Genomic DNA, 14,334 nt, shown 5'->3' with positions numbered 1-14,334 from the left:
CACTAAGATTTTGCTGAATTGTGTTAAAAATAAGAAGGTGACAGACGTAGAGAGGAATTCTGACTCTCATTTAACATCTGGTATTTAAGAACCAATAAATTAAAATATCATTAACAACACAAAGTTAGCAGTAATCACTTTACATACGCAAAAAACACAAACTAAAATACTATGAGTGTTCAAAATCACTTATGTGAAACCAACAAAAAGTGCAAGATTCTCAACTAATCTATGAGAATTATTCTCAGAAAAAAAAATAATCAGTAAGACCATGCTAGTTTCTATCCGCTGAACAGCTGACCCAATAACATTCAGCATGATTATCAGAGCACAAGTCATGCAGAAAAGCAAAACAAATTAATGGTCCCATGTGCTATTTCATACTATCCTGCTCAACAATAATGTCAGAGCTGGTCCATTGCTACTTGCAAAACAGTCTTTAATAAACTCAGTTTAAGACTCTGCTAGAACAGAAATCATAAATATTTCAAAAACAAACAAACAAACAAACAAAAATAAAAAAACTTTAAATCTGATCTGCTTTGTGAAGAATTTATTACAGCTTCATGGAGAGGGCACTTGTCTTACAGCCATGCCTACACTCTCAACTTTGCTGCCAGACCTTGGAAAGCTGCTCCACACCTCCCTACCATTGTTTCTCTTGGCATCTTCCATTCACTCTCTATTAGGAGTGTGAGCACTCCAGGGCTTGAGTGCTTTCACAATGTGCTTGTACAGCATCTCTCATGAAAAAGGCGCCCAACTTACTTGAGTCTGCAAACACTACCGCAGCACAAATCTAAAAAATATTAACATGCTGTTGTACAAGAAAATTCAATCTGCCAAAAAACTAAATAACAAATTGTGACTAAAAAACCCAAATATCTTACATGATATGTGTTTGAGAACCTGTTATATTCAGAACAGCAATTTGAGTTAATTTGCTTTCCCTCTCAATCACTCTTTTCCACTTATTTAGTAGGTAGCAAACCCAAAGGACAGGTCCTACTTCTCACCACATCAGCATCACCAGTGTTTGATGACCATTCAAAAGAAACCAAAGTTTTAGAATGCAGCTTTCATTCAAATAATTTTCCTCTCTCTTTTGCCACTGTAAATGTCAATTTTGTATTTTGGTGGGAGGAGATAGCTGACATGTGAATGTCCTTAGTATAGGCTGAGAGAGAAAAGAAATACCTCCAGGTGCTTATTTCAAAAAGAATTAAACAATTGAGACCAACCTGCAATATTGACTAAACTGACTTCCAAATAAATGAAATTACCTCTTTTTGTTCATTCTGATTTTTTGTTTTGTTTTGTTTTGTATCTGGACTGAAAAGCCCAGCATTTTCCCAAATCCAAAGATTCTATTATGTTATTTTACATCACCTAGAAAAACAAAGGAGCTGAGAAAGTAACAATAAAAGCATGATCTCAGGGTCCCTGCATAAACACTATTACAAGAAATAAATATATTAGTTCCAGTTGCTTCTCATAATAACAAACAATAACAAGCTCATTTCTTGAAACAGAGGAATTCATGAAAAGCTTTCATATTATTCCACATTATGTAAAAGGACACTATACGAATGTGAAGAAAGGTCTGCTGATATAGCACAGAAATGCAGTTAGAGTGTTAATCACATAACAGTGACCTACATAATAGACACACTGTGTAATAAGAAATATAAAATACAAAATGCATATTACATATATTAATATGGTCAAAGAAAGCAACATAGACTTGCTATAGCATACAAATTTAAACTGCTGAAGAGTGAAGATGTATTTATACTTTGCATTTTACAAAGCACCTTCCCATTTATATTAAAATTTTGAATACATATTTACTCCTTAAACTAAACAATTAATTAATTTTGAATAGATATACACTTTGCACACATGCACATCATAATTCAGAGGTGAAGTCTACAGAATTTTACTGAAGAAAGCTGTGTCCGTGGGACACTACGTGTTATTAAGAGTATCCATCCAGTTAGTGGTTTTCTACTACACAGCTCCCAAGTTCATTATAAAATTAAAATTGAGGATCTTCTGAGGTATGTTTTGAAATAAAATAATAATAATAATAATTGCTTGAGCCATTGGCATAACTGATACATTCTTCTGTAGACACAAAAGAAGAAAGAAATATTTCTTTTTTCTTTTTCTCTAACATAGTGGAAAGGAAACCAGGCATCTTTCCCATGCTAAACATCTACATTCTCATTACTGTGAGTAACAGCCAAAGCAAAGTAACATCCAGTAGCATTAGCAATAAGCCTCAGAATCACAGAACCATTTGCCTCTGACTTAATTAGTTTTTTCTGTAAGAATTAAATTGTATGTTCCTCACAGAAGAATGTCTTTCTGAATTTTATTGCAGTCTGATATTAGTATTCAAATCCAACAACCCCTCCTGGGCACAGCAGAATGACTCCTTTTATTTTAGCACAAGAAAACACAATGCAGCCTCCAAGTGTATATTTTTAGTGGGAGAGGGAAGATAGCTACAAATAAGTCAGAGAACTATATTGGAATACTATATTCCATAATAACATTAATATTTTAGACAAACATAAAGGAAACTTGCTAAGCTGCAGACTCTACTCAAAGGATCTGCTCTTTTGTTTTGCAGCTTTGCCCATCTGAACAGCCACAGCTCACCTGTGGGTAGGGTGATGTGTTCAGGTGCATTCCTGGACCAGCCAGGTCAGCAAAGCCCATGGCAGAGGGTCCCAGCTGCCTGCCCCAAGGCCAGGGGACACTGGGACCCAAAGACTGCACAGAGACAGAGTCTGAAGCAGCTGCATCTCTACCCCATCAACTGAACCACGGTTCCACTGTCTACTCCTTGGCATCTGACATTAGTGTATTCTTCACACCACAAGCCTCACTACACAACAGCTCATAAAAGACTTGACTGGCACTTTCCCCATACTGAATGCAATAACAAAACCTTGACATCTGCAATTTATGTCAGCCCTTCTGTAGCTTCTTCCATGTGTAGAACTGGTTTGTTGTAACTTTCTTTAAGTTATTTTCTGGTTATTACAAGAGACAGGAAACATGAGACATTTGAACATAGAAATTGCACCTAGTAGATTAAACCACCACTTTTTCCTCATGAGCTGTCATCAAATATCTCTGCTACTTTTTTTTAATAAGTAGTCTTTCATTATGAAATATATGCAGAACGGGACTTAGGATTAAAAAGGATCACTAATTATCAATTTCTTCAGAAATCAAGTCCCCTAAAGTACTTCTCCCAGGAAACCAGGACATATAAATCCTGCTGCACCGACATTGCCTGCCTATTAGTGACTGTTCCAATGTAATTACTACACTTTCCTCAAACACAATTCCTACATATTTGAAAGGGCAACTTGATACAACATATTAGGGCAAAGTCCAATAACAGGAAGAATCCAAGAAGTCATCGAAGAACGCATTAGCAAATAGGTTTGCACCCCTGTTATGGGCATGATCAGAAGACAAGCTAATCAAAGAAAACAGGAAATCTGCAAGAAAAGGGAGCAAGCCTGACTCACAAAATAAGGTTGTTATAACAAAATGCCACCATCAACACATAACTCAAGATGGTTTGGACCCAATTTTCAGGATGTATGGTATTGACCCAAGGAAAATCTGTCATTTAATGGTTGGCTGCCCACAGCATGCACAAGTGAATTACACCAATGCTTCAGTGCCTTTGCTAAGTGCTTGCACTGAGAAATCTGTTGGAATGCTTTTATTTGAGAACATGAATTAGAGGATTAATACAAGGCCAACAAAACAACAGCAAATCTAAAAATCAGGCTCCTGTGACATTGGGCAGACTAACTGGCAGCTCTCCAAGGCATGGGCCAGTTCTGGCAGCCCATAAACACCCAACCCTTCAGCTGTCGTTGCCAGCTTTGGCTGTGAGGAATAAGAGCAGCAGCCCTGAGGAGTTCCATTACAACTGTCAAGATGCTGATTCTAGACAGACTCACATAATATAAACTTGTCCAGTTCCAGCTCCAGAAACAAAACACAGCATGAACTCTGAGAAGTTACTCTCAAAATATGTTGAAGATGAAAAACTGACACTTTTGTCACCACAAAACCCAGTGTCTACCCAGAAATGTTTGATATATAGGGTAACAGAAGGGAATCTCATTACTCCCATCATCAAACTGCCCCACTTCTAACGTGTTCAGCTAAATTCACTTAACAAATACAAGCTGTACTTTGACATTAAGACTGCATTAAACCTGGAAGTAACTTAGGGACTGCCTCTGTGAAACACAGGTATGACAGAAACCACTGAAAGAATATGGTCTAAATGCTAATGACAATTAAATCAACAACTTTGTGCCTTCTGGGAGCAACCATTTTAATTTACCATTATCCATCACATTCCTTTTAATTTTTTACATTTAAAATGTCTGACAACATGTTATAATATAGAAAATTCATCAAAGAGCCAGGTCCCACATTCTACTGCTTTCAGGAAGTTTAGGACTAAGACTTCCTATTTCTCCAAGAAGCTTGGTATTTTACATAATGTTTCAGTCATACTATTTTTGGTCTGACATTTTCCCCTACAGCAGCTCGTATTTTATATTTATAAACAGTGAAAAAGAACTGCTGTTTTCAAGAGGTTAAATGGTTACAGTCACAGCCTTTTTTTTCTAGCAGGAGGTAGGGAAATGCAGCCATTTCAAAAGCAGTTATGGGAATATTGGTAACACTGGGACTGGAAGGGACCTCAGGAGGTCTCTAGTTCAACCTCAGGCTCAAAACAGGGTTAAAATTCAATTCCCATCATGTTGCTCAAAAAGGGACCTTTTGTAAATAAGCAGTTTAACCTACCTGACTACCACAAATAGTAACATATATTTAATACACTTGCTGATGATTTCAAAGCATAACTACAAGCCAAATTTTAGGTTGTTTAATTTTTAACTGTGCATTTCTAGATCAAGATATTTGAGCTCCTTGTAGATTTATCTTTAGTTCTGAATACCCAGAGGTTTTAGTATTTACCTTGTAAAGGGTTTATATTCACAAATAACTGGTTTCTGTTGCTATTCTTTTTATATGAATCTTACAGATAATATTTTCTTGAAATATTTGTATGTATTTACAGGAATACACAAAGTAGAATCATAAAAATTATAAATAATAACAAAATGCATAATAAAGCTTTAGAAAAATGAGGACGTGTTTGGTGTTATAGTTGAAACATACACATGTCACTATGCCAGATATTTTTAAACTGCATTATGTTAGAGTCTCTGAGAAATGTTTCCTTTTGAATAAGTGGTCACCGAGTATTTAGTGCCATTAGGCACAATAACTCCAGAGGAATTTAGACCAGAGGACTCAGACCCTTCATACCCTCTGAAATGTGCAATTTTATGGTCATTAACTAGGATATATGACAGTCTCCAAGATTTAACTAGATAATTCAAAGGGGGTTTGTGATGTTAAAGTAATTAACATGCAGTCTGTTTTCATAATTGCTCAGTTGTGAAAATCTGAAGTTTAGTATCATACTTCGAAGAACTGAACTGGGGCAAACCAAAAGGCAGCACAGCAACTTTGACTCACCTAAACCAAACTTTTGTTTATCATACTTCCAGCTCATCAACTAGACCACGATGAAAGGCTAAAAAACATTTTTGGAATGTTATTCTATAATTTGTTTTAAAAATTCATGTGTTTACAAGCTATTAATGTATTTAAAGATCCACTGTGTTAAGCTTTCAGCAATACTTAGAGGATGCAATTAAGCTTGCACTCAATTTTAATTTAAGTATGGCAGATTTATAACTTTTTAAATTGTTATTATGCTGCCTCTTTACTCATGAATTTGCTAAGGGTGCCACAGAAAGCAAGTACTGAGGTAAGTATTATAGTAATTATTCTAATTATACTAGTTTTTATTTTATAGAATAAATATTACCGTGAATTTCTTGTTGTAGTTATTTAAAGTTGTCTTCCTCTGGCATGAATACTGAGATACTTTTGTTGCAATAAGTGCTGGCATTTCCAATTCAGGTGTATTCAGAGGAGGAGATTGGGATTGCTCCTAAGAAGGGTTAAAAAAAGATTTAGTGACACACATGGCAAATAGCTTAAAAATACAAAAAAGTACATTTCATGAGCCCAAAATACAAACCTTTGAAGACCAGGCAAGAAAATAATAATGCTCCTGTCATCCTCCTATGAAAAACAAGTGATTTCATATTGACTGGACTGACAGTACAGTTTATCTGGTGATTACTGGGATTTTTGATTTTCTGCAGCAAGTTCTTACAGGGAAATTTCAATGGCACTGCCATTTTAAAAAAAAAAAGTCTTTCTAAATAATGTGTGTCTCTACAACTCTCACTACTGCAGTAAGTTTGAAAGACTACAAAACTTTAAGAGCAGATAAGCCCTAAAGCACAGAGCTTTCCCAGAAAACACTAGATTGTTCAATATAAGATTAGGGATATTAGACCAAAGGGAAATGTTCAATTGACTTTTTCAGCCTGTAGCTAAATTCAGTAGTGGAGGAAAAATTTTTGTATGAATTGGAAATCGAGTTTTCTCCCCTCTTGCAGGTTAAATGATAGAAAATTTTTTCATTTCAATTTAATTAATTCAGCTAAGTGTTTAATTTTGGAGCCATTTTAGAGTGAAGGAAACATTTATAAGCAGCTACAGAAGAGTAATCTCCATCCTTTTATTCACCCAACCAGCTGGTGATGTGGTTTCTCTCCCTTAGCCAATTCCCACAGATGCTGATCCAATCCAGACATCATTCTTACACGTCACCAAAGCAAGGAAAAGGAGTCAGATGCCAAGACTTGAATGAGCATTTCCCAATCTCCAGGCTGCCTCCATGCTCATTCACTTTTCACCTAATTTTGCTCCATGCAAAATAGACCAAGGTCATACAGGTCTGTGGGCAACCCACCCCTGAAAGATGGGAATTCTCTTAAAAGGTGGGATTCAGAGTCATATCCCCATTGACAAAAGAGAGTCCTGAGCACAAGTCCTCAACCTGTGAATATCCTGACTAGGAAGCACCTAGAGAAAGGCAAACTCACACTGGTTTCCTGCTGCTTTATATATCCAGTCCTTCAATTCTTTTACCTTCTTTAATGTGCCAAATCTGAAATACTTCAGAAACACGAAGTATCTTCAGCAGTTCCCTGTGTTTTTTGCTCTTGGTCCTTTTGCTTGAAAACTTTTGGCAGATGTGTCAAAAACCTATTGCATTGCACTATCCAAAAGCCATAGGGAAAGGGTTCAACAATTACAATTCAAAATGTCATGGAAATACATAAAAGAAATTTTCACACCAATAATGGAATGATGAGCCCTTTTTTCCCTTATCCAATCACGCAAAGGCTAGCAAACCTATAAGCATGTGTATATCTTCATAAACACACCCCCAATTAAAATTTCATATAATTTCAATTTTGCCTTTGTATTTGATTCAAAGCAGTTAAATATCAGTATTCACACGTACACAAAAGGTATTTGCTTGCACAACTGAAGGAGTAGTGAATTATATGGTGGTTTTAATAGCATACCCTTAAAGGAAGAAAACAATTTTATGTGTAAGACAAGTCTTGGGAATAACCAAAATGAGTTTCAATCATGACAGCAACACAACTCATTCACTTCTGCACACATTCATGAATGATGTTTTAAAATTGATTTTAAATCAGATAAACTATGATTGATTAGTGCTGATATACTGCTTGAAATGACAGTGCCAGCTGAAAAGACTGAATAAACAGAATGTTACTGAACAAAACATATAATAAGTTTTTACCTTCTCTAGGACACAGACTCACAGAGAACAAGAGCCCTGCATGTAGCATCAGCTGGTACTGTGGAGGAGGGTAAAACTAATGCAGAAAATCTATGCATTTAAGAGTGTGATAGACTGGACATAAACATCCTATTCCTGCCTTAGTTGAGATATTTGAAAATTTTCCTTAATCAGTAAGAGTTATGCATTTAGTTAACTGGACTTTGTATATAACAACAGAAGAAATTTTGGATAGACATTAGCAGCAAAAACATCTGGCAAACAATAATTACTACAATCTGATTTGCAGGGAATATTATGATGCCTGCATGTGAACTATAGAAATGATCTATCAGCAGCAGAACATGAGCAGAATTGATGCTGCTCAAACTGATATTTGGTGGGAAAACTAGATGGAAAAAAAATTGTACAGATTACAAGACAAACCTAAACTTCCATCAATCGCAATTACAGTGTAGAAGAAGGAATCCTGGAAACTAATTAGACCAATAATAATTTCTACTATTGGGAAGAGAGAACTAAAGACAAGAGAAAAATGGAAAACTATAAGCATTAAAATTTCCTCCTTTTTTTTAGATAACTCTACATTAAAACAAATTTGCGGTACACTGCACAGGGGCAACCACAGAAAAACATCCCAATGTGTAGGCTATTTAATCACCAGAGCTAGTCAGAGTTCCTACCCCACATCCAGGCTGCAGTGAATGTCACTTGCTACTCTTTCACTGACATTTTCCATATGGCATAAGCAGGAGAAACAGCCTTTACCACTAGCATCAATTTGTAAAGCAGACAGACTTGGTTGCAGAATTAATATTGTGGGGGACTACTTTGCTCTTTGTCAAATTATTTTTTAACACACAAGAAGTATAATGACATAGGGAAATAATAGGGAGAAAATGAAGCAGCAGTGAATGAAGTGAACAGAGACAAGCAGCCAGCAGCTCTGTAAAGCCCAGGCTGCATTGACCAAGTAATAAAGTCCTCTGATAGCCAGCATTTTATGAAGAGAAGGCAGACAGTTTATAAGTTTCATTTTTATTTCCTGAGAAACTCAGGCTGTCAGTATGAAGGATTTCTTCCATTACTTACAGCCTCTCTCTTTCACAATGAAACAGAGTGAGATGCTCCAGAAAATGTTAAATATGTCTCCTGACACATGATAAGACAAAGGATCAAAAGATGGTACTTTCTTTCCCTAACGTGGAGAAAAATCCTTTCTTCAAATAAATAAATCTCTTTTCCTTCCTAGGAAAAAACAAACAGACAAACAAAAACCTAATTAGCTAACAACTTCTGGGTTCTGACTGAGGAAAAGGCAGAAGAGATGCAGCCACAGTACAGTTCTTAAGGCTGCTGAGTGTGAGGCAACCCTTATGGATCTCTTCCTCTCTTTTTACCCCTCTGAACAGCTCCCCTCTGCCTCTTTCTCTTCCATAACTCAGGAAACATCAGCACTTTCTAGCAATGTCCTTGTGCAGCTATTAATGTCCATGCCCTGCTATTGTCAAGGATACTCATCTGCTTGTGCTGGGAAAGGTGTCCCTGCACAAGGGCTGACCTTTGCCACAGAAATATTTTGCTTCCCTTTCAAAGCAGATATTTGGCTACCATATTTCCAAAGTTTATTAAACTAAATGATGGCTACTAACCTTAAAAATCAACTGTGACTGAATGAATCAATGATAATTCTGTCCATCGTAAATCTGGTCAACCAACCCTTTATTCTCTATAAATCACAGACATCAGAGCACCTCTTGGATCATTCACTACCACAGAAAGAAGTACTTTAATGACAATTTTAATTAGGATGTTAGCTAATGGTCTGTAACTCTGACTTTATTCCCCTTGTTTTGCATGGAAAAGGGCATTTCTTTTTACTAATGCAGTGAAACAAATGTCCTGAATGAAGAATAACATTCCAAATAGCCTACTGTAGGATCTGAAAGATGAAATCTTACTGCTATTGATATTAATGGGAATTTGACCACAAAACTACGTGGGGACAAGATTTCACCCAAAACATTCCCTCACTGCAATCCATTCCTTTTACTTCAAAACCCTAATGATCTAGCTTGAGTTCAAGGTTTGTTAATTCACTTTCATTTCACATTTTACAAGTCTGACATAACGAACCAAATTTGTCTTCAGCAAAATTCCAATTAAATTACATTATGTATGAGTTCGGTCTAGTACTTAAAAAGAAAATTAACCTTTACTTCAATCTTTCCTCATTTCTCAAGGCAGAAAAAAAATTAGCATGGTGACACTGCAAAAGAAAATTTTCTAAAATTCGCTACACCCCTAGAATTCTTGTTTTCTCCTTGTTTGCTTTACAAAATGTTTATTACCTCAGAGAAACTATACAATTAAGATTGGTTTTATAAGGTTTAAAAGTATCAGCATGACTGTCACTAACTTCCTTATTGTACTCTGCATTTATTAGCATGAAATCTTTATGTTTCAATAAAAACATAAGCTTTTACTTGCAGAGCCAGTCTCACAGTATAATTATGATCTCCTGACAGTGCTTATATATTTTTCAGAAGTTTATGCTACACCAATATTCCAAAAGGAGTTTTATATAAAACTAAGGCAGTTTCATTGATGTAAAAAACCTCTCATTGACTTAAAAAAAAAAAATTGGAGGAATTTTGAAGAAAGACAAAGGTGTTTCTAGCTTGGAAAAGAAAATATGTATGAAAGCACATTTTCTGAGCTATCTGAAACTATAGGTCTGCTCATATTGCTGAAATTAAGAATGTACATAAAAGGTAGTTTGGTTTATTTTTAATGCTGATGTGAAATTCTCAGGAAGGTTCACAGGATTTTGTTCATGGTTTTGATGCATTACTTGTTTAGAGAGCTTCTTTGCATTTCCTGTATTTATATTTTTATGGCCTGTAAGATAAAATAAAGCTGTAGCTACAAGTCTTCCTTTTGTATTTTTTTCTTTTTGTACTAATTTCTTTAGTCTATTCTCTCTCCAGCAGATTCATTGAAAAATATTATAAATTTATTGCAAAAAATATATCCTTGGAGGGATTTCAAATATAAACAGACATTCTGTCGTCGAATCATGCTGAGTCTGAGAGCGACAGCTCCATCTGGTGTATTCACTTCCCCCTCCCCCCCAGCCCAAACTGTTATTAAACAGTGATTCTTGTATGTAAAAACCTAGAAAATATTTCTGGTAATGAAAATGGAATATGACTAGAAAAAAATAATCAGGAGCTACAGTTTTTCTTGGGAAAGGATGGTATTTATGAATCATCCTTCATAATCTAAATACCAAAATGAAGAAGCAGCAAACAGTTCAATGCTGCTGTTAAATATTCAGGCATTCAGTGCTCCAGAGAAGGGCACATGCTGCACATCCTGCCCTGGTCCCAGTGTGGTCACACAGAGCCTAATCCAGACCCTCAGGAATCAGCAGGAATCCCTCACTTTACTTCAGAGAGCTTTAGATCAGACTTGTAGTTCTCTTGACATATAAAATGTATTTCTTTGCTGGTGCACATGACAGCCATCACCGTGAGGCTGGGGCGGCTGCAGAACAAGGGGCAGCTTCATCCAGCTGCAGTGCTGGGACTATTTCATGGCTCAGTGGCACAAGCTGGGCACAGCACACCTGGCATCCCCACCAAGCCCCCACCACTCACAGTCTGTGCTGAGGTATTGAGTACCACTGCTCCTCACTATGCTCCAATCTGAGAAATTAGCAGGTACTTTGTCAGATATAGATCAGAGGAAAAAAAATCATCATCCATTTCTTCAAGATCAAACACCATGCATCAAAATCATCAGCCTGCCATGTCCAATATCCTCTGACTAACAGCTTCTATTGAGAGATAATAGAATATAATAATTTTTTTTCTCAGCACAATTTTACTTCATGGTGCCAAGTCTGTAAACACATGTCCACAGACTACATCAGTCTTCTTTTCACAGGTCCTTCAAGGGCCTGGCTGTTAGCTGATCACCTGGCAACAGCAAAAGTTGTAATATTTTTGCATTGTTTTGAGGAGGCCAAGAATGCCTCAACAGCCAATTGAAATGCACTGCTCTCCCTGGGATTTTTACCATTATATTGATGCATTTGAGCAAATACCAGAGTACCAGAACAGCAACAAGTGCCTCACTGATGGACACTGCAGAGGAACTGGGGCTGTTCAGCCTCTTAAAGCTCCAGGAAGACCTAACAGCAGACTTCCAGTAATTTAAGGGTCTGCCAGAGAACTGGAGAGAGAACTTATTACAAGGGCACAGTGATAAGACAGTGTGTCATGGCTTTACACTGGCAGAGGGGAAATTTGAATCATCTGTACAGAAGAAATTATTTTCTGTGAGGGTGTGGAGGCACTGGAACAGGTTATCCAGGGAAGATGTGGCTGCCCCATCCCTGGAAGCATTCAAGACCTTGAATGGGACTTGAGCAACCTGATCTAGTGTGTGGTATCCCTGCCCATGGCAGGGCAGCAGAAGCTGGATGATCTCTAAGGTCCTTTCCAACCCAAACCATTCTGTGACTCTGTGTTTACCACTTTGTACCCTGTGATGACACAGTAACTCAGCATTACCAGACACTGATAAAGAAGGCACAGAAGGTGTTCCTACTCTATTACTCATGTAAATTTCACAGGAAAAAAATTTTTAAAATAATAACACAGGGCAATTATATATATATATTAGGTAAAAATAATAAATAAAATCACAGCCATTCATTTTAGATATCACTGTACTCACACTGCAGGATCTGCCTTACCATGAGACGATACTTCATTTCTGAATCAACTGGTCTTCCTGCCTCCATGCAGGCTGTGAACCAGGAGATGTCCAGGAGCTCAAACCTAGAGCTGTCACCCACAGCCTGCTGTTTCAGCCAGTCCAGCACCTCCAGGTAAGAGTTGTTCTCAGCCACAATATGAGTGACAGATTCACTGTCAAGAAGTACACAAAAAATTTTCTTTTCTTTTTCACTAAATCCAACTGTACACAGATACAGAGCTGTTATTTCTGTATTTACTTACCATCCACTTCCTGACAATTGTAGTGTACATTGTACATATGGGCTGCACTGAAGTTTTCATATCATCATATATTTATTCTAGTCACTGACTCTGCCTTGAGGAAAGATTATAGTCTGACAGCTCCTGTAAGTGCAGCATTTTCTTTCTTGAAGGATCATTTACCTTCCATAGACACTAACCTAATACACATTCTTTGCAATTCTGAAAATATTTAGCTTACACAAGCAGTACCATAATTAAAAAGCTGCTTGACAACACCTGACAGCCTCTTCCCAGTATTCCTCATCAATGAGTGAAAGCTTTGCAACATTAAAAAGTCAGTTAACAATAATTATTTAAAACTTTACAGTTAGTTATATCTTCTGGATACTTACTTTTCTTTTATTTGTATGAAGCTGTTCATTACATATAGCATTGCCAATGGTTCATTAATTAAATCTTATGACCTACATGCTCCATATAAACACCATTTCCTTGCTGCTAAGCCAGTATAACAAAGCTGATGGTTTAGTGAACACAAAATTTACAGCTTGAATTGTCATTCAATACATTATATGGTGTACATTGCCTAAAATTACAATAGCACAAATGTTATTGCAGTAAACTTCAGTTGCTGTACTAGAACAACATTGGAAAGAATCACCTGATTAAAATGTGATCCTTTTAAAGATTAAAAAGATACACTTCTGTACCCATCACAGAAAAATAATGGACAGGGACAAAGCTATGTTTCAAAAAAAGATTATGTGCATACTTAGGATGATCTGTAAGTTTATATCTGGCCTGCTGATGTTTCTCAGCAAGTTTAGAAAAATACAGATTTGGTGGGAAATTTTGAATGATTCAGAGTGCTCCTGCTCCCTATGCATCCCATGAAGGTGCTGTCACCAACAAAAAAAAAAAAAAGAGAAAGGGGAACGTTCTTCATTTCCATCAACTTGTAGAACTTAAGTATCTAGAAGATATATTCCAACATTAATTTCTATCAGGCAACAGATTCCTCAACTCCTCAGGCACAGACAGGCAGTGTCACTATTTGACACTATTTTTACAAAAGGAAAGCTAGAGTTGGAACATAAATTTTCTGAATGGCAGCCACACCCATTTGAAAGTCTGTGCTCATGATGGTGAGAGCCTTCTGCATGTACAGTAAATTTCCAATGGAGGCCCTAACAGATTGCTCAGCACTCCCCTGTAACACCTGGAGAAGTGGAGCATCAGCCTGTCAAAGCAGAGAGGACACTACTGGTGGCAATTACTGGTTAGCATCGACTTCAAAACATGATGTGTGCTGTTGAAGGTAGACTGCACAACCTTCAAAGCAAATTACCTTCCAGAAAACCAAGAAAATCCTTTGGCCTATCTCTGTGATCCTTATTCAAATGAGTAATCACAAATTTCATTAAGTCATGAAATCACAATGACAAATATTGAAATTGCTCCACAGAAAACTGTTATCAAATAACTCTCCAATGCAATAAACAT

The 14,334-nt window shown here is 36.7% G+C and overlaps 1 protein-coding gene across 5 annotated transcripts in view; it reads right to left on the bottom strand.

Moving 5' to 3' along the window:
* Window positions 1-14,334, bottom strand: part of DNTT (DNA nucleotidylexotransferase) — a 146,502-nt gene that overhangs the window by 64,657 nt on the left and 67,511 nt on the right. For all 5 annotated transcript variants that reach the window (XM_072931136.1, XM_072931138.1, XM_072931135.1 and 2 more), the window contains 2 exons: window positions 12,585-12,759; window positions 5,954-6,079 (listed from right to left, as the gene is read on the bottom strand). In XM_072931136.1, the coding sequence (XP_072787237.1) occupies window positions 5,954-6,079; window positions 12,585-12,759 (301 nt within the window). The remainder of the gene's footprint in view (window positions 1-5,953; window positions 6,080-12,584; window positions 12,760-14,334) is intronic.

This window comes from Taeniopygia guttata, chromosome 6 (genome assembly GCF_048771995.1).
Source record: "Taeniopygia guttata chromosome 6, bTaeGut7.mat, whole genome shotgun sequence".
Classification (NCBI taxonomy): Eukaryota; Metazoa; Chordata; class Aves; order Passeriformes; family Estrildidae; genus Taeniopygia; species Taeniopygia guttata.
Note: the sequence above shows the minus strand (reverse complement) of the source record. Positions and strands in the feature narration are given on the sequence as shown.